General features: G+C 37.7%; 1 protein-coding gene across 1 annotated transcript in view; it reads right to left on the bottom strand.

Annotated features, from left to right (window-relative positions):
- The window catches only part of DNAH14 (dynein axonemal heavy chain 14), a 440,851-nt gene that overhangs the window by 349,437 nt on the left and 66,463 nt on the right, over positions 1-24,951 (bottom strand). The window contains exons 4-7 of the mRNA XM_055583763.1: positions 24,243-24,404; positions 16,820-16,947; positions 3,288-3,418; positions 583-735 (exon numbers count right to left, since the gene is read on the bottom strand). Coding sequence (XP_055439738.1) covers positions 583-735; positions 3,288-3,418; positions 16,820-16,947; positions 24,243-24,404 — 574 coding nt within the window. The remainder of the gene's footprint in view (positions 1-582; positions 736-3,287; positions 3,419-16,819; positions 16,948-24,242; positions 24,405-24,951) is intronic.

The raw sequence follows: 24,951 nt of genomic DNA, 5'->3' as shown, positions 1-24,951 counted from the left end.
GTTGATCATACATGTTTGAGGTATTTCCGTATCTGCACAGTCTACTACTTCATTTAGATACGGTCCTGCCCATGTACATGTAAGAGTTTAGTTAGGAGAATGAAAGGGCAGAAAAAGTCAGATAGACATTAAACAAATGATGGAAACAAATTAATTGTGTACTTACAACTTGTGGTAAATATCAAAGTTTTCTCTGAGAGTATAATAGGGAAATTTCTAGATCTGGGAATGAAGTTTCTGAAAAATCTGAGAAAACACTCTACTTTTATTATTACAATACTTACTATGCCAGCAAATGCCTGTTTTCTACTTCTTCTTTTAATAAATTACACTAAATATTAAAAAAGCACCTGAGAGGTAAAAAAAATTCTTAAAATTGAATCCTCAAACATAAAATTCTACAAAAAAGAAAAAAAAGTCACTATTAAATAACTCTCTCAAGGAGGCTCTTAAACATAAACTGTTACTCAAATGACCAGGTTTGTCTGAAACCCCAAAAGATGAATTTGTCTAATTATGTTATAAAATGAATGATTTTTCCATTATGATTCTGAAATTTTTAAAAATCCTTGTAAATATTACCTTTGAGATAAATGAAGCAGTAATAATCCAAAATTCTTTGCAATGTCTAGCTCTGTGGGCAGACACTACGTAAAGATCATATGGATTATAAAGAGCTTTAGAATTTTTTCGAAGGAGGCAATATATAAATTCTCCATCATCCTTCAAAGGTTCCTGAGGTTGAAAAAAATGTAATTAACTTGACCAAATTAAGTAATAAAATGGTTAAACAGATTACTCAATAAGCTGAAACAATTTTAACATAGATTAAAATAAGAAGGGAACCCAAAGTCAATGCTCTGTGACAACCTCGATGGATGGTGTGGGAAAGGAAGTGGGGGGGTGTTTAACAGGGAGGGGACACATGTATACCTATAGTTGATTCATTCTGATGTACGGCAGAAACTACCACAGTACTGTGAAGTAATTATCGTCAAATTAAAAATAAATAAATACAAAAGAATAGTATCACTGAATGAAGCTAACATGAAATTGTGTCTATGCAAAGCTCAATAAAATCACTCTTCTTAAAGATTGAAGGTATTTAATTTTCATTCTTATAATGTGGTGATAAAACATCCATGAGAATTGATCTATATACTTACTAACATATGCTTATTAACCTGAAGAACTTGATGATACACCTAGTTTTCACATCTCTTAAATTTAAGATTAAAGCTTGATAATTTTAATCTCATTTAAATTGATACAGAAATTAATTATTTTGAAAAGTTAGGTAATTTGAGAAAAGTCATAAAGTCAGAAGTAGCAAAGTAAGGATTTGAATGCAACTCTGATTCTAAATCCACATTCTGAGCTATTGCAATATACTAAACATCACTTCCTAACTTACCTGGCATTATTGAGAAATCATTCATTCTACATTAAGAAAAAGTTTTAAAAGAAATGTATTTATTTCCGTTTTAAAACTTTTAACTTTGCTGACAAAAATTCTACATCAAAGTCAATCAGTCTTTTTTAAAAGCTAAATTTTATTATAAAAAGCATTTAGTAACGGAACAATTTCTAACTACTGTAATTTAAAATCTTGGATTCAGTTTTAATTTAAAACAGGTTTTTCTTCCTTGAAGACACTGTTCTTCTCAACTGTCTCAGCTGTTTTTTTTTTTTCTTATTTTGACATCTGATATAATCTGCTCTTAAAAACCTTAATAAACAACCTTAAAAACTGTAAATAAAATGAAATAATAAACTCTGGGTAATGACTTATATATTACATGAACTTTGTTATAGTTATTTGACTACTTGAGGCATTTCTACTCTAAATTACATCTCCAAAAAGTTAAGATTACTAGAAATTTAGTGTAGATAAAATTATTCTAGGTGGATCATATATGTAATTAAATAATCTAATTACAGAAGCAGAATAATAATATGTTCCAATTATTCTTTTTCAATTAAAAACAAGTGTTACTTTTTATATTCTCAATCCTTTCTCCACATACAAATGAAACATATCCTATTAGAGAGTCCATAGAGAGCTTATGATAGTAAACTCATGCACAGCTATGTTTTTTTAAACTACCATGCCCACTATCTGCCAGATACCATGCCACACGCATTATCTCATTGAATTTTCATAGCTCTCTACAGTAAGCACTACTATCTCCACTTCAAGGTCCAAGATACTAAAGCTCAGGGAAGTTAGGAACTTGCCCAAAATAACATAGTGAGTGTATAGAGATTCAAAACTAGGTGAATCTGATTCCATCATGCATGTATTTTACATTAATGCTGCCTCTGAATAATAATCAAAAGACCATTTATCCTCATGGGAACATTCTAGAGCAGAGACCAGAAAACTATGGCTAAGTCCAGATGTCCAATTCTTAAATAATTTTTTTTCAGCCATACTCATTTTATACACTATCACTACTGTTCCACTATAATGACAGAATTAAGTAACTAGAACAGAAATCATATAGTCTGAAAAGCTTAAAATATTTATTATCTGCGTCTTTCCAAATAAATTTTGCTGACCCTTGGTCTAGAACAGTGGTTCTCAACTGTGCATCAGAATCACCCAGAAAGCTTAATAAAATACAAATGTCTGGGCTCCAACTTTAGAGTTTTAGATTCAGAAGGTCAAGGGTGAAGATGAAAATACATGTTTCTAATATTCTGAAAGCTGTTTCTGATGCTGCTTGCCTGGGGGTTGCACTTTGAGAATTCCTGAACTAAAAGTAGGAAGAGATGATCCTATTCCATCTTAGATCACCTGTCATAAAGGAGGTCACAGGAGGAAGCTCTTACTTCTAATCATAGCTTCGACCTTCAGTCATGTGACCTTGGACAAGATAAAATCTCTCTGAGGAGGCTGCTGGGTAAGAAAAAAATACAAAAGGTAAGAAAAAAGAGGAGACAGAAAATCAGTACCAGGAGTAGGAGAGTAAGAAGGATAGAACGCTACAAAGTATTAATACATCAGGATTTCTTTGTAAATCACAAAAAACTAATCAACAGGAACACAAGAGTAGATTCAAATTTCAGGGAGATGTCTTATCTGTTCATCAGTCTTTAAATAAGTGAAATGAAGTTACACCAAACATTTTTTGTAAACAATTACTATAAAACAACGATTGCAATTTGATTAATGTAATGATGTCTAATTTTGACAGAATATCTAAAATGAAGGAAACAAAGATTTACATATAGCTTTTAAATTTTAATTTTTATACTAAAAACTGAACAAAATAGAATAATACCTTTAGAAGTATCTTCTGAGTTGCAGTTTTGAAACATCTGTATTCCAAATTGTGCTGTGGTAATACTGTTTGCCAACCAAGTTTTTCTCTTAGTTTAATAATATGACGTATCACATCATCATCATTTGGTACTAGTTTAGAAGGTAAAAAATCCAATATCCAATATAAATGCAAATATGGACATTACTTAAGGATAATGTTAAATATTTATACATAGAGAAAAATTTAAATGGTAACATACTTAAAATTTACACAAACATTGTATAATTGAAAGAAAATCCAGCTTAAAATTCAATTTTAACAGCAGCTAGAAGGGAGGAATAATATTTTTCTGTTTAAGAAAGATATTTCAAAAGACAATTCCACAATTAGACAACTAGCAAGAGAAGATACCAGAACAGGAGCTAGTTGGAGTGTTTTCTTAGGTGGAGGCAATAGGATCAGAAAAGTAGGGATGGCTAAGTGAGATGGAAAGAATTTTTCCTAGAATTCATCCAACAGACACCTCTCAGACCTTATTCTTCTTGAAATCTTAGCAGCTGACAATTCTCTTCTTCTTGAAACATTCTCTTTTCTTGGTTTTTATTCACCATGCTTTATATATTGTTCTCTTAGCACTTAAAAGCCATGCTGACAAAACTTACAATGCTAAGAAGTAATTCAAGATATCTGGTCCTCCAGAAATCACACAGTTTCTTTGCTAGAAATTAAATGATACTTCAGCTATTGTAAAAAACAGTGTCAGGACTAGAGTATGGCATATCATGACCCTAAAAATAACCATTCCTCTTATAATATTTTGTTTCCTAGGCACCTAACTTATTTCACCCTAGTCTGAGCCTTGTAAGTTGCTTATACATGGACATACATTAATAATAAGAATATTTTATATCTAACATTAGGTATAAAACAGAGAAAGGGAGGCACTGAAAATTAGTAAGGAGATGACACAAATTACGTATGTCTAATCAAGAGGATACATAATATTACATACTTAGATATGAACATATTATATGTATCTGTAGAAACCAAAGTAATGTGGTGTTGGAATAGGAAAAGCAAAACAGGACAGTAGAAAAGATTCAGTTCAGCTCAGTCGCTCAGTCTTGTCTGACTCTTTGAGACCCCATGAACTGCAGCACGCCAGGCCTCCCTGTCCATCACCAACTTCCGGAGTCCACCCAAACCCATGTCCATTGAGTCGGTGATGCCATCTAACCATCTCATCCTCTGTCATCCCCTTCTCCTCCTGCCCTCAACCTTTCCCAGGATCAGGGTCTTTTCAAATGAGTCAGCTCTTCGCATCAGGTGGCCAAAGTATTGGGGTTTCAGCTTCAACATCAGTTCTTCCAATGAACACCCAGGACTGATCTCCTTTAGGATGGACTGGTTGGATCTCCTTGCAGCCCAGGGGACTCTCAAGAGTCTTTTCCAACACCACAGTTCAAAAGCATCAATTCTTCGGCACTCAGCTTTCTTTATAGTCCAACTCTCATATCTATACATGACCACTAGAAAAACCACAGCCTTGAGTAGATGGACCTTTGTTGACAAAGTAATGTTTCTGTTTTTTAATATGCTATCTAGGTTGGTCATAACTTTCCTTCCAAGGAGTAAGCATCTTTTAATTTCATGGCTGCAATCACCATCTGCAGTGATTTTGGAGCCCAGAAAAATAAAGTTGACACTGTTTCCACTGTTTCCCCATCTATTTGCTATGAAGTGATGGGACTAGATGCCATGATCTTAGTTTTCTAAATGTTGAGCTTTAAGCCAACTTTTTCACTCTCCTCTTTCACTTTCATCAAGACGCTCTTTAGTTCTTCTTCACTTTCTGCCATCAGGGTGGTGTCATCTGCATATCTGAGGTTATTGATATTTCTCCCGGCAATCTTGATGCCAGCTTGTGCTTCTTCCAGCCCAGCGTTTCTCATGATGTACTCTGCATATAAGGTAAATAAGCAGAGTGACAATATACAGCCTTGATGTATTCCTTTTCCTATTTGGAACCAGTCTGTTGTTCCATGTCCAGTTCTAACTGTTGCTTCCTGACCTGCATATACGTTTCTCAAGAGGCAGGTCAGTTGGTCTGGTAGAACAGATTAGAGTAGACATAAAACCATTTATAAAAGACAGCCTAGTATAGTCAGAGCTTTGGTTTTTCCAGTAGTCATGTATGCATGTGAAAGTTGGACCATAAAGAAAATTGAGCACTGAAGGATTGATGCTTTTGAATTGTGGTGTTGGAGAAGATTCTTGAGAGTCCCTTGGATAGCAAGGAGATCCAACCAGTCAATCCTAAAGGAAATCAACCTTGAACATTCATTGGAAGGATGATGCTGAAGCTGAAGCTCCAATATTTTGGCCACCTGATGGGCTTACTGGAAAAGACCCTGATGCTGGGGAAAACTGAGGGGAGGAGGAGAAGGGGGTGACAAAGGATGAGATGGTTGGATGGTATCACAGACTCAATGGACATGAGTTTGAGGAGGCTCTGCGAGCTGGTGATGGACAGGGAAGCATGTTGCGCTGCAGTCCATGGAGTCACAAAGAGTTGAACATGACTGAGCAACTGAACAACATTCAGTAAAAAAGGTGTTATTTCAAATCAATGGAGGAATGATTATAAATTATAATGGAAAATGGTTAGCCATTTGGAAAAATATGAGGTTATATGCAAGCATAAATTATAGATGGATTAGAGAAGTAAATGCTGAAAAGCAAATTATAGATGTGTTAGAAGAAAATATGTGAGATCATGTCTATAAACTTGGGGTAGTGAAAGTTTCCCGGAAAATAATCAAAGCATGTTAAAAAGAAAACAATAATAAATTTAACTTCCACAAACAGCAATTTACACAGGAAAAGCCATCATAAACAAAACTAAAATATAATTAACATACTGACAGAAAATGTTTATAACCTGTATAAGACTAGAGATTAATATATCAAATATTTAAAGACTTCTGCCCAATCAATAAGAAATAAACATTTTGATAAAAAGATGAGCAAATAATTTACAGGAAAAGACAAATGGCCAGTAAAAAAATGTTCAACTTTATTAGTAAATCAGAGAGTTGTTCTCACCAATCAGACTAGCAAAAAATTAAAAGCTGGAATATCGACTGCTGGCAAAAGTAATCCTTTTATGCAAGAATGTAAAAGTATAAATTAATATATTCATTATTGATGGTGATTTGGCTGACTTAGTAGATTTAATAGAGATTGTTGGGAAATGGAAGTAATTTAGGACAAATAAAGAATAATGATTTTCCAGAATACGTAGTAAGTTTAAAGAGTATCTTTCAAAAAGCTGGGGAAAATGTCTTTCTAATAAGAGTCAGATTTAATGAAAAAAATCATAGATATTTACTAAAAACAGACACTACATTATATATTCAACATTGGAAGATGATGCACTTCCCTAAGTATGCTAGGTGGACAGTCTAATCCAAGACAGTAATTCTTTTATCTCAGAAAAATGAGGAAACTGGTCTATATCCACCTTCAAGATCAGTTAAGAATATAGGGAGTTCTGGCTTAAGATGAGGAAGATGCTGAACCTCTTCCCATGGACACATCTAAATTTGGAGCAATTTCTTCTAAATGACTGATACATGTGAAACAATTTCCTCTGAAAATTTCCTTTGGCAGAGCAATAACAACATATTGGACAAAGGAGAAGATAGCCACATTAAAGTGGGTAGAGAGGCTGAGATAACAATCTTGTCTAAAACCTCACTCCTGGCACAGCAGCCTAAAACCCACAACCCAAAATCTGAAACTCAAAATCTGAAGCATTTCCTTGAAAAGCAAAGGTTTTGAATCTCACATTGGGCATCCCAACTTTAAGACCTGGTCCTAAGGGATGAGCCCCACGCCACCCCCACCCCCCCAAAATCTAGATTTGAAAACTGGCAAGGTTTGTGTCCACAAGACCCACAAGAGTGTAGTGATATGAGAAATGGCTCTTAAAGGGTTTGTGCACTGGACTCACCCATGCAGAAACATAGCTCAGACGCAGCTGATCACACTCAGACTTTAAGGGAAAGAGGTTCATTTGCATGTATTAAAGGGTTGGCCTGAGAGGCAGGCATCTAATTTAACGCACACATTAAGAGCCTGCTGGAGCACTCTCCAGGGACAGAGATTGGTGGACACCATCTTTAGACTCTTCCTCTGCTTGCCCTAGCTGTCAGGCACTATTTGGGGGCCCTCCCTTTGACCCATTACAGCCAGTGATCACCTCTGCCACACTCCAGAGTATCAGTATCTCCCAGAAGAGAGGCCTTACATGCTTCTGGTGCCCTAATTTTTAAAGCTACTACCCAGGGAATGCCTTTTGATCATCTGGCTCTGGAGGCCAAAGGGAGCTTGAGTTCCTGGTTCCATGGGGCTGTAAAGATCAAAGAGACAGCTTTTGGCTGGCTACTACCCCTAAAGGCATTACACAGACAGCAGACTGAAATACACGCCCACTGTCTCTGTGAAAGAGGTCCATTTGCTTGTTCAGGAGCTTTGGCCTGAGAGGAAGGTTTCTGGTTTGACACATGTCTAGTGGCCTAAGGAAGTACTCTCAGGAAGTGCTCATCTCTGCCTTGCTCTAGCTGTGGGTATCTCCCAAACAAGAGTTAAGAACTTGTCTGGTACCCCAAATTTTGCAGCTGCTGCCAGGAGACACCTCTACATGGCCTGGGATCATGTGTCAGGCCGAGCTATGCCCATGGAGCCCACAGGACTATAACCAATAGGAAAAGTGTTCTTAAACAGCTACCACCTCCAGGGCACATCAAGAGGCAACAGACCCAGGAGCTCAGGCTCCACAGCTCACTATTACCTCCCAGAAGTGAGTTTACACACTAGCGGGGGCCTCAATTATCGTGACTACCATGCAGGAACAACTCCAGATCACCTGTCTCTGGTAGCCCATGGGACATATACTTGTAGTCTCATATATCTGAATATTTTAAGAACTGCTTCCTGAGAGTCTGGCTTTCAATCAGCCTAAAATTAGGTTCTGACTGAGATGCTCCCCTTTGGACTGACAGGTCTTAGCACAGCTTCAAATACTTGGAGGTATTAAAAACATAATAGGCTGCTTTGACAATCACAAAGATTTGAGAGGCAACCAAGATTTAGGGCAGGGTTGAACAACAAGGTGTATTTCCTACATGAGGCCACTATTTCAAGACATGGAGACATGGCTATTTCATCTAATACATAGAAACCAAAACAGAAAGTCAATAAGAATGAAGAAAACAGAGGACTACACTTCAAATAAAATAAATTCTCAGGAAAAATCTTAATAAATTGGAGATAAATAATTTACCTGAAAAAGAGTTCAGAGTAATGGCTATAGAGATTCTCACCAAATCAGAAGAATCGATGAATACAGCGAGAACTTCAACAAAGAGAAAGAAAATATAAGTAACAAACTGAAGTCACATAGATTTAAGGGATTAGATCTGATACAGAGTGCCTGAAGAACTATGGATGGAGGTTCATGACATTGTACAGGAGGCAGTGATCAAGACCATCCCCAAGAAAAAGAAATGCAAACAGGCAAAACAGCTGTCTGATGAGGCCTTACAAATAGCTGAGAGAATAAGAGAAGCTAAAGGCAAAGGAGAAAAGGAAAGAAACACCCATTTGAATGCAGAGTTCCAAAGTATAGCAAGGAGAGATAAGAAAGCCTTTCTCAGTGATCAACGCAAAGAAATAGAGAAAAACAATAGAATGGGAAAAACTAGATAGAGATCTCTTCAAAAAAATTAGATACACCAAGGGAACATTTCATGCAAAGATGAGCACAATAAAGGGCAGAAATGGTATGGACCTAACAGAAGCAGAAGATATTAAGAAGAGGTGGCAAGAAGACACAGAAGAACTGTACAAAAAAGATCTTCATGACCCAGATAAACACGATGGTGCTCACTCACCTAGAGCCAGACATTCTGGAGTGCGAAGTCAAGTAGGCCTTAGGAAGCATCACGATGGACAAAGCTAGGGGACATGATGGAATTATTTCAAATCCTAAAAGATGATGCTCTGAAAGTGCTGCACTCAATATGCCAGCAAATATGGAAAACTCAGCAGTAGCCACAGGACTGGAAAAGGTCAGCTTTCATTCCAATCCCAAAGAAAGGCAACACCAAAGAATGCTCAAACTATTGCACAGTTGCATTCATCTCACACACTAGTAAAGTAATGCTCAAAATTCTCCAAGCCAGGCTTCATTGGTATGTAAACCATGAACTTCCAGATGTTCAAGCTGGATTTAGAAAAGGCAGAGGAACCAGAGATCAAATTGCCAACATCTGCTGTATTATCGAAAAAGCAAGAGAGTTCCAAAAAAACCACCTACTTTTCCTTTATTGACTATGTCAAACTCTTTGACTGTGTGGATCACAACAAACTATGGAAAATTCTTCAAGAGATGGGAATACCAGACCACCTTACCTTGCCAGGGTCCAGCCCCAGCTGATCCAGGGTATTCAAAGGAGAGACGGCGTAGACGAGGGTCAGGAAACAACTGCTTAATTAAACGTTAATTAAGGATATAAAGAGTAATAGAATGAGGATAGCTCAGTGAGGAAATTCAGTGGAGAAAAGCGGCTGAAATAAGGATAGCTCAGTAGGAAAATTCAGTGAAGAAAAGAGGCTGAATAAAATTCCAAAGCAGGGAATTAACGTCACCTACGAAGGCCGCAAGCGTCCGCCCGTTCTCCCGAAGGAGAGGAGACACTAAGGCCTCTTAGAAGCCCAGGCAAAATTAGTAGGCTTGACGAGCTTCCCCGCCTCAGAGGAAAAATTCAGCCAGAAGGTGAAAGAAAGAACAACATGGGGAGACCAAATTTCGGTGAACAAAAAAAGGGGCGTACTTTATTTTCCAAAGTAGTTTTATACCTTAAGTTGTGCATAGAGGATAATGGGGGAAGGGGTGGAGTCATGCAAGGACAGCAGTTCCTGGTTCTAATTGAAGCCAGGCTTTCAAACTTATCATATGCAAAGGTTCAGGTGATTTACATCATCTTCTGGCCCGGAGGCCTGTTAACATTTTAAGAAACTTATTTTTCTCTAAAGGTGATTATTCCAAAGTCAGGCACCAGCCTCCAAAAAAGCATTGGACAAAGCTGCATTTTACATTTCTATACACCCATTATATCAATCAATACACTGCCAAGGACACAGTAGGTAAGGAGCATGGAGACTTAGCAGCAAACAATGGCTCAACAAGTGAAAAACCCTTCACCAATACAATTTCTAATCAATCTTTTAACTACTCAAAAGAATCTGTGTTTAGACAGTTTAGAACATCTCCTGCCTCTCACAGTTGGGAGGCTCTGAACAATCACATGTGACCGGAAAAACCTATTTAGGCAGGCTAGAGGATTTCCAAAGGAGTTTGTAGGTTAAACACTGTCACACCCAGGAATTATTAACTGGAGCTGTAAGCTAACTCTTTTTTTCAGAGAGAGGTAGTGGGGGACAGCCCCCATAAAGTCAGAGGTGTAGGTGAAAGCACAAAGCAGAAAGTAGGCAGACTCTGGTCTGGGGGGTAGATGCTTGAGAATTTCCAGGGGACTCCTGAGGCTCGATCCTGCCTTTGCGTATGCCGAGCCTCCTTCCTCATGACCTTTGTCATGGGCGGAGTTCCTCACGCTGGCTCCCGGCAGTGACAGAATTCCAGTTGAGCTATTCCAGATCCTGAAAGATGATGCTGTGGAAAGTGCTGCACTCAATATGCAATATGCCGGCTCCCGGCATTACCTGCCTCCTGAGAAATCTGTATGCAGGTCAAGAAGCAACAGTTAGAACTGGACATGGAACAACAGACTGGTTCCACATAGGAAAAGAAGTATATCAAGGCTGTATATTATAGTCACCCTGCTTATTTAACTTATATGCAGAGTACATCATGAGAAACGCTGGGCTGGAAGAAGCACAAGCTGGAATCAAGATTGCCAGGAGAAATATCAATAACCTCAGATATGCAGATGACACCACCCTGATGGCAGAAAGCAAAGAAGAACTAAAGAGCCTCTTGATGAAAGTGAGAGAGGAGAGTGAAGAAGTTGGCTTAAAACTCAACTTTCAGAAAATTAAGATCATGGCATCCGGTCCCATCACTTCATGGCAAATAGATGGGGAAACAATGGAAACAGTGAGAGACTTTATTTTCTTGGGCTCCAAAATCACTGCAGATGGTGACTGCAACCATGATATTAAAAGATGCTTACTCCTTGGAGAAAAGCTATGACCAACCTAGACAGCATATTAAAAAGCAGAGACATTTCTTTATCAACAAGTTTCATCTAGTCAAAGCTATGGTTTTTCCAGTAGTTATGTATGGATGTGAGAGCTCGACTATAAAGAAAGCCAAGCACTGAAGAATTCATGCTTTTGAACTATGCTTTGGAGAAGACTCTTGAGAGTCCCTTGGGCTTCAAGAAGACCCAACCAATCCATCCTAAAGGAACTCAGTCCTGAATATTCATTGGAAAGACTGATGTTGAAGCTGAAACTCCAACACTTTGGCCATCTGATGTGAAGAACCAATTCATTGGAAAAGACCCTTATGCTGGGAAAGATTGAAGGCAGGAGGAGAAGGGGATGACAGAGGATGAGATGGCTGGATGGCATCACTGACATGATGGAGATGAGTTTGAGTAGGCTCCGGGAGTTGGTGATGGACAGGGAAGCCTGGTGTGCTACAGTCCATGGGGTCACAAAGAGTCAGACAAGACTGAGTGACTGAACTGACTGACTGAAGTCACAGAGCTGAAAAATACAATAATTGAACTGAAAAATACACTAAAGGGGTTCAACAACAGTCTAGATGAAGAAGTAAGGGTCAGTGACCTCAAAGAAAAGACAATGGAACCCATCAAAACAAAGCAGAAAAAAAACAGGTTTCCTTGAAAGAGAAGAGAGAAAAGCCCAGAAAAATAAATTGAAGAAATAATGGCTGAAAACTTCCCTAACTCAGGACAGGAAACATATATTCAGATTCAGGAAAACCAGAGGATTCCAAGTAAGATTAACCCAGAGTACCACACCAAGATACACTATAATTAAAATGTCAAATGTTTAAGACAAGGAAAGAATCTTAAAAGAATCAAGAGAAAACAATTTGTTATGCACAAAGGACTACAACCAGATTTTTCAGCAGAAACTCTGCAGACCAGAAGAGAATGGGACAGAATATTCAAAATGCTGAAAGAAAAAATTTCCACCCAAGAATATTCAACAAAGTTATTCAGAACTGAAGAAAACAAAAGAGTTCTCCAAAAAAGGAAGAGCAAGAAAAAAGTTCATCATCACTAAACTGGCCTTAAAGGAAATGTTAAAGGGACTTAGCTGAAAAGAAAGGGTACTAAAAAAGAATAAATCTCACCAAAAAGGTGAGATTTAAAGTAAATGAGGTGGATTAATCAATTATAAAGGTAGTATGAAGGTTAAGCCTTCCCAGGTGGCACTATTGATAAAAAACCTGCCTACCAATGCAAGAGACATAGGAGACACAGATTCAATCCCTGGATAAGGAAGACACCCTAGAGGAGGGCATGGCAACCTACTCCAGTATTTTTGCCTGGAAAATCCCATGACCATAGGAGTCTGGCAAGCTACAGGCAATCAGGTCACAAAGAGTCAGACCTGGAACAACTGAAGTGACTTAGCACGCAGGCACACACACAACAATTAATGATTACTTTTTAAATGTAAATGGACTAAATTTACCAATTAGAAGATGTAGAGGGTGTGAATGGATAAAAAAAAAGAAGACATCTGCTTGCTGCCTACAGGAGATTTACGTCAGAAAACAGGATATACACAGACTGAAAGTGAAGGATGGAAAAAAGGTATTCCATGTAAATGGAAAAGAGGGCTGCAGTAGTTATACTCGTATTAGACAAAAGAGACTTTAGAACAAAGACCATAATACAAGACAAAGGCCATTATATAATGATAAAAGGGTCAACCCAACAAGAAGATGCAACATTTATAAATGTATATGCATCCCACAGAGGAACACAACAAAGGTATATAAAGCAAATATTAACAGGAAGAGCCTGGTGGGCTACAGTCATGGGGTCACAAAGACTTGGACATGACTGAGCAACTAACACTTTTACTTCACTTCACATACAGAAAATCAATATGGAAACAGTGAATTTAAATAACACATTAGATCAGAAGACCTTAATATACAAAAAGCATTCTATCCCAAAGGAGAATATACATTGTTCTCCAGAGCACATGGAGAGAGTAACAGAGTAGCACTGTGCCTATTATAATTTGCTTTAAAAATTATAAAATCTTAACATGTATTATATCCAGATAGTGAGTACAAGAATAGCTATTATCTTCTCTACTTTTTCTGTGTGAAACTTTTCAAAAATATTTTTAAAAATTCTAAGTACCTAAGTCTTTAGCAGTCTGTTTTCATGGATTTATAGAAGCTAAGTGAGGAGAGCAAATTAAATACATATCATCATTAAAGGATTAGATTGTTTTTATTTATCTGGCAGTCATTAAGCCTAAATTATTACTTTATTACACTGATACCAAGTTCAAAACACTAAAGAACAATGTAACAATATATTCAATACTAAGAATTCATAATGCATAGCAACAGTGATTGTATTTGTTTCAGTGAGATCCACTACTAGCTGTCTAAATGCATTACAATTTACATTTAAACTGTGGTTTAAATTTAAACCACAATTTTAGTGGTTTAAAGCCACCCACATTTCTGTGGGTCAGGAGTCTGGATATGGCTTAACTCAGTCCTCTATTAGTTTGCAATCAAGGTATTTGCTGGGGCTGGATTCTCATTTGAAGGTTCAGATGGGAAAGGATCAGCTTCCAGCTTTTAGTACAGAATTCATTTCCTTATAGCTGTAGAAGTCATAGCAGCTTACATCTTCAAAACCAGAAGAGGAGAGAGACTCATGAAGTCTGCTAGCAAGAGGGTTATATAATGTAATATAATCACAGGAGGAACAGCCCATTGCCTTTTTCATATTCTACTGATTAGAAGCAGTCACAGGTCCTGCCCACACTCAAGGGGAAAGGATTAGACAAGGGCATGAATACCACCACATCCATGCAGGTTTTGTCCAGTCTCAGGCATTTATAATTTTGAGGATTTTCTTTTTAAAAAATGAAGCCTATGTAAGTGAGAGACTCTGAAGTCTAAACTTCAATAGTTTTATGATAAATCTTCCTTGGACCATAGTATTTCAGTGACAAACAGAAGAGTATACTTTGCCCTATAAAACTTAAATTAATACAAATAAAAATTTTAGGGATAGAGAAGCATAAACTGGAAAATGTCAGTGGAAGAAAATCTGTTTAAATGAATTTTTCACTTGGGAATTTCAACTAAGTTGGACAAAGGCATATAATTATTAAATATGATGATACCATCAAGTTTTAATAAAAGAATAAAACAAAATCACACTAAATTCCAGTTGAGCTATTTCAAATCCTGAAAGATGATGCTGTGAAAGTGCTGCACTCAATATGCCAGCACATTTGGAAAACTCAGCAGTGGCCACAGGACTGGAAAAGGTCAGTTTTCATTCCAGTCCCAAAGAAAGGCAATGCCAAAGAATGCTCAAACTACCACACAACTGCACTCATCTCACATGCTAGTAAAGTAACGCTCAAAATTCTGCAAGCCAGGCTTCAGCAGTACGTGAACCATAAACTTCCAGATGTTCAAGCTGGTTTTAGAAAAGGCAGAGGAACCAGAGATCAAATTGCCAATATCCGCTGGATCATGGAAAAAGCAAGAGAGTTTCAGAAAAACATCTATTTCTGCTTTATTGACTATGCCAAAGCCTTTGACTGTGTGGATCACAATAAACTGTGGAAAATTCTGAAAGAGATGGGAATACCAGAACACATGAACTGCCTCTTGAGAAATCTGTATGCAGGTCAGGAAGCAACAGTTAGAACTGGACATGGAACAACAGACTGGTTCCAAATAGGAAAAGGAGTACGTCAAGGCTGTATATTGTCACCCTGCTTATTTAACTTATATGCAGAGTACATCATGAGAAACGTTGGGCTGGATGAAGCACAAGCTGGAATCAAGATTCCCAGGAGAAATATCAATAACCTCAGATATGCAGATGACACCACCCTTATGGCAGAAAGTGAAGACGAACTAAAAAGCCCCTTGGTGAAAGTGAAAGAGGAGAGTGAAAAAGTTGGCTCTAAGCTCAACATTCAGAAAATGAAGATCATGGCATCCAGTCCCATCACTTCATGGCAAATAGATTGGAAACAGTGGAAACAGTGTCAGACTTTATTTTTCTGGGCTCCAAAATCATTGCAGATGGTGATTGCAGCCATGAAGTTAAAAGATGCTTACTCCTTGGAAGGAAAGTTATGACCAACCTAGATAGCATGTTAAAAAGCAGAGACATTACTTTGCCGACAAAGGTTCGTCTAGTCAAGGCTATGGTTTTTCCAGTGGTCACGTATGGATGTGAGAGTTGGACTGTGAAGAAAGCTGAGCACCGAAGAATTGATGCTTTTGAACTGTGGTGTTGGAGAAGACTCTTGAGAGTCCCTTGGACTGCAAGGAGATCCAACCAGTCCATGCTAAAGGATATCCTAGGTGTTCTTTGGAAGGAATGATGCTGAAGCTGAAACTCCAGTACTTTGGCCACCTCATGTGAAGAGTTGACTCATTGGAAAAGACTCTGATGCTGGGAGGCATTGGAGGCAGAAGGAGAAGGGGACGACAGAGGATGAGATGGCTGGGTGGCATCACTGACTCGATGGACGTGAGTCTGAGTGAACTGTGGGAGTTGGTTATGGACAGGGAGGCCTGGCATGCTGCAATTCATCGGGTTGCAAAGAGTCAGACACGCCTGAGCGACTGAACTGAACTGAACTGAACTGATAGTTATACATCAAAACCTTCAGAGACTATTTTTAATTAAAAACGTAGTCATTGAACAGTCTGTCAATTTTTTAATCTAGTGATATTTTAGGTTTTCAAACAATTCTCAAACATTTTAGGAATTCTTTTAAAAGAATTTTAAAATTTATATTCAAAATTTAAAAATTCTTTAAGCAACCAAACACATAAAATTCAGTAAAACTGTTTCTTCTAAAATCTGTGTTATACTTCTCTGATGGTCCAGTGATTAAGAAATCAGCCTGCCAATGCAGGAGACACAGGTTTGATTCCTGGTCTGGAAAGAGTCCACATGCTGCAGAGCAACTAAACCCACGCTCCATAATTACTGAAGCCCGTGATCCCTAGAGCCCACGCTCCACAGCAAGAAAAGCCGCTGCAATGAGAAGCCCACACTCCACAACAAAGAGGAGCTCCTGCTTGCCACAACTAGAGAAAGCCTGCGAGCAGCAAGGAAGACCCAGTGCAGCCAAATATAAGTAAAATATTAAAAACTAAATAAATAAAATGTGTCCAACATAAGCACACAAAACCACAGAGTAATTTTTTAAAGTGTAGTATCTTCTAAACAAGCTGGGTCAGTATCTCATACCTGTTCTATCATATGATGCAAGTCTTTTTTTCCTAACTTTCGGACAAGCATGAGTTTGATCCTTTTCCTTTGATTTCTCTTTCTTCTTACCAGGCAGTGGTTCTGAAGTAAGTACATCTTGTTGAATTCTAATTGCTTGAAGGTAATCTGAAAATAAAACCATTATTAATTGAATAATCTGCATGAGCTATAAATAATACCACATAATTCTATATACCAATCAATATAGCTAATTATTACATCATAGTATTCGACAGCACATAGTGAGTCAAATTGCAACTTTACCACTACCAGTTCTGTGATTTACCTTCTAATCATCAGTCTGCTTTACTTTACTCACCTTTGAATTGAAGATTGTTACTGTGAGAACCTCAGAGGTTTGTTACAAGGGTCAAATTATTATATTTAATATGCTCAAAGTACATAGTAAGTGGTTACTAAGGTAAATGTTAAAGATCTTATTATTACAACAAATCTTTTAAATGTGAATCCTCCTGTGAAATACATACAAAATCCTTTTATTAACTGTAATTTAACAACTGAGCCTAAAAAATGTATAGATACAAATGCTGAAAAGTAACATAGGGCCTGGTGACTCAGATGGTAAAAGAATCTACCTGCAGTACAGGAGACCTGGGTTCAATCCCTGGGTAGGGAAGATCCCCTGGAGAAGGGAATTGCAACCTACTCTAGTTTTGTTATTCTCCAACACTGAATTAACATGCAACCTCCTCAAGTAGTGGCTGTTTATACACCATTACCTCATATACCTCAAGATTAGAAAGTGGCTTGTTTTCCTCCTTGCTCCTCATTCACCACTGCCAAATCATTACAACTTGCCCTTTAAAAAAAAAAATCCTACTCCTCTGAAGCTCATGCCTTTTTGTTATATCATATTCTTCCATTTTTCATTGACATTCACCAATTGTCTGGTCACCCAATTAATCTGGAACCCTGGCTCCAGGGAGGGCTTACTTACTCCATATTAAATCTGTCATCATTCTAGAAGATTTTTCTAGAGTTTTATAGGGAAGAACTCTAGAAAAACTCAAGACTCTAGAGGTGTGCTCAGTTGTGTCCTGCTCTTTGTGACACCATGGACTGTAGCTCACCAGGCTCCTCTGTCCATGGGACTTTTCAGGCACGAATACTGGAGTGGGTTGCCATTTCCTCCTCCAGGGGATCTTCCCTGACCAATGGATCGAACTCATGTCTCTTACATCTTCTGCACTAGAGACGGAGTCTTTACCACTGCACCACATGGGAAGCCCCCTAGAAAATTTACTGTTCGTGAATTAAGACCTGTCTGATATCATGCTCCTATCTCCCCATTTCTAGACAACCTCTCATATCTTAGTTGAAGTTTGTCCACTTCAACTTACCACTATCAAGATTATATCCTAAAGCTTGCCATCACTGGCCTTTATCCTTCCAGCTTGCTTATTACTCCCAACATCACCATTCTTTGACCTCCTCAGTACCTCTAGTTCACTGTTACATTACTTTTTTACAATCCATCAACCTTCTATTTTTTTTTTCACTTTTCTCCTTATCCAGCCAAGGCTATCTTTCAACAAAAGTCTTGTCAATATCCTAAACTTTCCCTTTCTTTTGGTCTCTCCTATATGGCAAAACACCAGAGCTGGATGAACGCAACTCTATGTGCCCTCTGTGCGTACATCTGCACAGTTATTTTTCTGGTTAACTTACTCTTTGGGCTTTTCAACAGCTATTTCAGACTTTCTCCATGTTCCCTGGAGAGCTCCAATCTCCCAATTTCAACTAAACTCATGACAACTCTTCCAAGGAACATAAAGGCGTCAGATGGGAATTCCTTCAAATAGTCATTGCCAAATAAGCCAAGCAACACACGTCTATTACTAATGCTTTCCTTCTGCCCTCCTTACTAATAGAGGAGATGTCTGTTTCTCCTCCTCCCAAAACCAATCATTTCCACCTTTTGTTAGACATATCCCCTCATGCCTACACTATTAACCATTCTTTTTTTTCTTTTTCATATCCAAGCAGCTTCTCAATCTGTTAATTGCCTTTCTTCACAGTCAAAATAATGGAAAGAGTTGCATATAGTCTCTATTCTTTTTTTTTTTTTTTTTTGAAATTTTATTTTATTTTTAAACTTTACATAACTGTATTAGATTTGCCAAATATCAAAATGAATCTGCCACAGGTTTACATGTGTTCCCCATCCTGAACCCTCCTCCCTCCTCCCTCCCCATTCCATCATATAGTCTCTATTCTATTTCTTCATCTACTATGCACTTCTTAATCCATTCCAGTCTGGCTTTGGAACTCCACTAAAACAATATTCAAGTGAACATATTCTTCAGGTCAATAAAGTCAATGGACATGGTCTTCCCTGATTTTACTAGACTTACCAGTGTTATTTGATACTTTAGACCACCTCTTCCTCTTTTTATAGAGGTATAATTGACAAATAACATTAGTTTCAGGTGTATAACATAGTGTCTCAGTATTTGTATACATTGCAAAATAATCACCATAGTAATTCTAGTTACCATCCATCACCACACAGTTACAATTTTTTTTCTTTACATGAGAAGTTTTAAAATTTACTCTTATTAACAATGGTTACTATTGTTAATAAGAGTAATGTTGTAAATGACAGATCTTCCATTTATGATGGCAAAATGTCCAGGTAAACCCACAGAAAGTTTAAAGTATCATTAAGTTGAAAATGCATTTAACACACCTAAGCTACCAAACATCATAGCTTATCTTAGCCTACCTTGGAGTGCTAAGAACATTTACATTAGCCAACAGTTGGGCAAAATCATCTAACAAAAAGCTTATTTTAAAATAAATGTGAATAATTTATGTAATTTATTGAATACTGTATTGAGAGTGAAAAACAGAATGGCTATATGGGTACAGTATGGTTATAAATGTGTTGGTTGCTTACCCTCATGGCTGTGTGGTTGACTGGGAGCTGTGTCTCGCTGCTGCTGCCCAGCATTATAAAATATTGTACTACATTTTGCTAGCCCAGGAAAAGATCAAAATCCAAAGACTGGATATGCACCAATTTTCCATTATAAAATCAGAAAATTTTAAGTAGAACCATCCTTAAGTTGGGGGCTGTCTGTACATGCCTATGCATTATTTATTTTATGACTGAAAGTCTGTTCCCTTTGAACACTTTCACCCATTTTGCCCATCCCCCATCCTCTGCCTCTGGCAACCATCAATCTGTTCTCTCTATCCATGAGTTCGGGGTTTTTTCCCCCCATATATAAGTGAGCCCACACAGTTTTTGTCTTTCTGTGTGACTTATCTCACTTAACATAATGCTGTAAAGTCCATCTATGTTGCCCTAAACGACAAGATTTCCTTTTTTATGGCTAATATCCCAGTATTTGTGTCACATTTTCTTGATCAATTCATCCATCAATAGACACTTAGGTTGTTTTCATGTCTATACTACAGAAAATAATGTTGCAATGAACATGAAAGTGAAAGTGAAGTCGCTCAGTCGTTCTGACTCTTAGTGACCCCATGGACTGCAGCCTACTAGGCTCCTCCACCCATGGGATTTTCCAGGCAAGAGTACTGGAGTGGGGTGCCATTGCCTTCTCCAGGATGAACATGTTCATTGCTTCTCCAGCAATGAACATGGGGGGTGCATATATCAAGTTAGAGTTTTCATATCCTTCAGATAAACATCAAAAAGTATAATTGCTGGATCATATGGTAATTCTATTCTTAGTTTGAGGAAAACTGTTTTCCTCAAGTTTTCCAAAGTGGTTATACTAATTTACATTCCCACAAACAGTACACAAGGGTTCCCTTTTCTCCACATCCTTGCAAACACTCTTATTTCTTGTCTTTTTTATAACAGCCATTCTGACAGGTGTGACGATTATCTCTTTGTGATTTTGATTTGCATTTCTCTGATTAGTGATGCTGAGCCCCTTTTCATGTATCTGTTGGCCATCTGTATTTCTTCTTTGAAAAAATGTCTATTCACATCTTCTGCCCATAGTTTAATCAGGTTGCTTGTTTTTTTTTTGCTATTGAGTTGCATGAGCTCTTTATATATTTTGGATATTAACCTCTTATCAGATATATGATTTGCAAGTTATCAGATATATGATTATTTGCTACCATTTGGTAGAATGTCCTTTCATTTTCTTGATAGTTTCCTTTGGTGTGCAGAAACTGGTTTTATGTAGTCCCGCTTGTTTATTTTTACTTTTGTTGTCTCTGCTTTTGGTGTCAAATTCATGAAAACTGTCACCAAGACCAATGTCAAAGAGTTTTACACCGGTCTCCTTCTAGGCGTTTTATTGCTTTCAGATATTATGTTCTGCAACAACAACAACATTATTTTCAAGTCTTTAGACCATTTTCTGTTAATTTTTGTGTATTGAATAACAGATGTCTAGTTTTACTCTTTGAAAATTGGCTATCCAGTTTCCCCAACACTATTTATTAAAGAGACTGTCCTTTCCACATTGAATATTCTTGGCTATTTTGTCAAATTATTGGCCATTTATGCATTATCTTATTTCTGCTTCATTCTTCACTCTCAAGATTGCTTTAGCTATTTGAGGTCTACTATGTGGCTCCATACAAATTGTAGGATTGTTTTTTCTATTTCTGTGAAAAATGTCATTGGAATTTTGATAGGGTTTGCATTAAATCTGTAAATTGCTTCAGGTAGTATGGACATTTTAACAATATTAATTCTTCTAATCCACAACCTGAGATTATCTTTCCATTAATTTGTATCTTCTCCAGTTTCTATAATCAGTGTCCTACAGTTTTCAGTGTACAGGTATTTCATCTTCTTGGGTAAATTTATTCCTTGTGTTGGTTAGTTGCTAAGTCATGTCTGACTCTGTGACCCCATGGACTGCAGCACATCAGGTTTTTCTGTCTTTCACTATCTTCTGGAGTTTTCGCAGACTCATGTCCATTGAGGCAGTGATGCCATCCAACCATCTCATCCTCTGTCATCTCTTTCTCCTCCTGCCTTCAATCTTTCCCAGTATCAGGGTCTTTTCCAATGACCTAGCTCTTCGCAGCAGGTGGAAAAAGTACTGGAGCTTCAGCCTCAGCATCAGTCCTTCCAATGAATATTCAAGGTAGATTTCCTTTAGACTGACTGGTTTGATCTCCTTGCAGTCCAAGGGACCCTAAAGAGCCTTTTCCAGCACCACATTTCGAAAGCATCAATTCTTCGGCACTCAGCCTTCTTTATGGTCCAGCTCTCATCAGTACACGCCAGTGGGAAAACCATAGCTTGGACGAGACGGACATTTTTGTTTAACACAGGTAAGCCTTAAGCTTGTAGCATATTTATGTGCTGACAGAAAAAAGCCAATAGAAAGGAAGATGAGAGAAAAGATAATAGATGGACCCCAAGTTCCTGAGGACATGGCAGAAAAGAAGCTCCAAACAGAGGTGGTAGGAATAACCTTAAAGGAGAGAAGGCACAATTATTCCTTGAGACAAATACTGCAGGTGAGACTGGGGAGCTGCGAGTCAGACAAGTTTCCATTTGGTTACCTCTATCTTCAATTTTTATTTTTTATAAAGTAGAGGCATAATCAAGTAATTCAGACTAATGGTTAAATTGCAACAGCTTAAACAGATGTTGTATGTAATAGAAAGGAGAGCTAAAAAGAGACATAAAATAACAAAAGGCAGAACTGAGTGCCCCACTGATACTGGGGACCATGAAATTGGAAAAAGAACCAATCAATGTGAGTATGTAAGTGCTTTGCAAAATAGGCTTACCAAGTTGGTAACCAAGGAAAATTGACATTTACATTGTGGAGTTTGCTTTTGTTGTTCAATCACCCAGCTGTGTCCTACTCTTTGCAACCCCATGGACTGCAGCATGCCAGGCCTCCCTTCCCCTCACCATCGCCCAAAGTTTGCCCATGTTCATGTCCACAGCATCAGTGATGCCATCCAGCCATATCATCCTCTGATGCCCTCTTCTCCTTCTGCCCTCAATCCTTCCCAGCATCAGGGACTTTTCCAATGAGTGGGCTATTCACATCAGATGACCAAAATACTGGAGCTTCAGCTTCAGCATCAGTCCTTCCAACAAGTATTCAGGGTTGATTTCCCTTAAGATTGACTGGTTTGATTTCCATGCTGTCCAAGGGGCTTTTGGGAATCTTCTCCAGCTGCACAGTTCAAAGGCATCAATCTTTGGTGTTCTGCCTTCTTTACAGTCCAACTTTCACAACCGTACGTGACCACTGAGAGGACCGTAGTCTTGACTATACGGACCTTTGTTGGTAGAGTACTATCTCTGCTTTTCAACACACTGTATAGGTTTGTCATAGCTTTCCTGACAAGAAGCAACTGTCTTCTGATTTCATGGCTGCGGTCACCATCCCCAGTGATTTTAGAGCCCAAGAAGAGCAAATGTGTCACTACTTCCACATTTTCCCCTTCTATTTGCCATGAAGTAATGGGGCTGGTTGCCATGATCTTAGTTTTTTTTAATATTTCGTTTATGCCAACTTTTTTGCTCTCTTCCTTCACCCTCATTAAGAGGCTCTTGAGGTTCCTCTTCCCTTTCAGCCATTAGAGTGGTATCATCCGCATATCTGAGGTTGTTACTGTTTCTCCCGCCTATTCCAGTTTGTAACTCATCCAGCCCAGCATTTCTCATGATGTGCTCAGCTTATAGGTTAAACAAACAGGGTGACAACAGACAGCCCTGTCGTACTCCTTTTTCAAACTTGAACCAATCAGTTGTTCTGTACAGGGTTCTAACTGTTGCTTCTAACTGTTGATTAGAGTTTACATTTTGCCAATTCAGGTACAGAGGAAAGAAATGGGAAAATGGAGTTGAAGTTACTGGTCACAGAGTGACTGATCCAGGAAGAAGTGAAGAATGGAGACCAAAGCTGTACAGAAAAGAAAGCTGTGGTTTTAAAAAAAAAACATAAATTTTGGAAATGGTAGAATTTGGGATTGGAAGAAGGAAGGTAAACAAACAAACAAACAAAAAAATGGAGGTATGTGGAGGGAACAATCAAGACGCTGGTTGACAAGAGAAACAAAGAGGGGTCACAACAAAGCTAGAAGGCACTAGGGATTTAAGGAAATGCTGACCCCCTCCTTTTAGGGTTATCTCACACACATACAAAATAAGATGATATGCATGACAAAGCAATGTAAATTGCTATAGAAATGCCAGATATTCTTGGTGGTAACAGTGGTATTATTGTTGCTATTTTTATTATTATGTTTAGTGTTCCCTTTAAAAGGTAAGCTCTGTTTTTCTTTTAATTTCTATGATTAATGAAATTAGTAAAGTACCAAACCTTGTGCCATTTCAATATATTTTATATATATTTATATAATTTAATACTATGAAAACTTCTTTCTATCTCCACAAAAGCAAATAAAAGTCAACATGCCTGGAGTGTAATCTTGATAAATTTCTTCTGCTTTCTCTGACTTCAAGGGTACAGAGATTGTTCCAAATGTTTTATGTTTCAGTGTCTCCTTTCCTGCTGGTCGATTTCCTGACGGTAGAACATCTTGATAATAGTTTTCTTCTTCATGTTTTAAAACTCTAACATGACAAAGAAAATAAGATACTATAGTTAATATTCTCTATAACTTAAATTTTAAATCTTTCTTCTGTACTTTATAGTGCAATAAAATATCTATCCTGTCGAACAATTTTTGATAGGCACTTTGGAAAGCAGATCTGAAACATGGAGAGTCTGGTTAAATACTAAATAGGTCTAACTGATATTACTGAAATTTTAAAGCTGAAAGGGACTTAAGAATCCTCATCTAATTTTATTTTAAATGATAAAGAAATGTTACCCATTTCCTGTGCCTCTGATATGACACACGTAAATATTTATCTGAAATGTTATACTTTATTATTAAAGATAAGTACAATGATGGATGACAATAATTAAAAAGCAACAAGAAAAAAAGAAATGTTACCCAATGAAGTTGGTGGCAGGGTGAGGTCAGAACAGTTCTGAAATTCAATCCTTACATAATTACCCTCCTTTATAAAAAAAAAAAAACTACAGCAACCATCACCAACAACCCACATCAGGATTAAAGCCAAAATCTTTTCACATTGCTTTAGCTGTTTACTT

The sequence above is a fragment of the Bubalus kerabau genome, chromosome 5 (genome assembly GCF_029407905.1).
Source record: "Bubalus kerabau isolate K-KA32 ecotype Philippines breed swamp buffalo chromosome 5, PCC_UOA_SB_1v2, whole genome shotgun sequence".
NCBI classification, from domain to species: Eukaryota; Metazoa; Chordata; class Mammalia; order Artiodactyla; family Bovidae; genus Bubalus; species Bubalus kerabau.
Note: the sequence above shows the minus strand (reverse complement) of the source record. Positions and strands in the feature narration are given on the sequence as shown.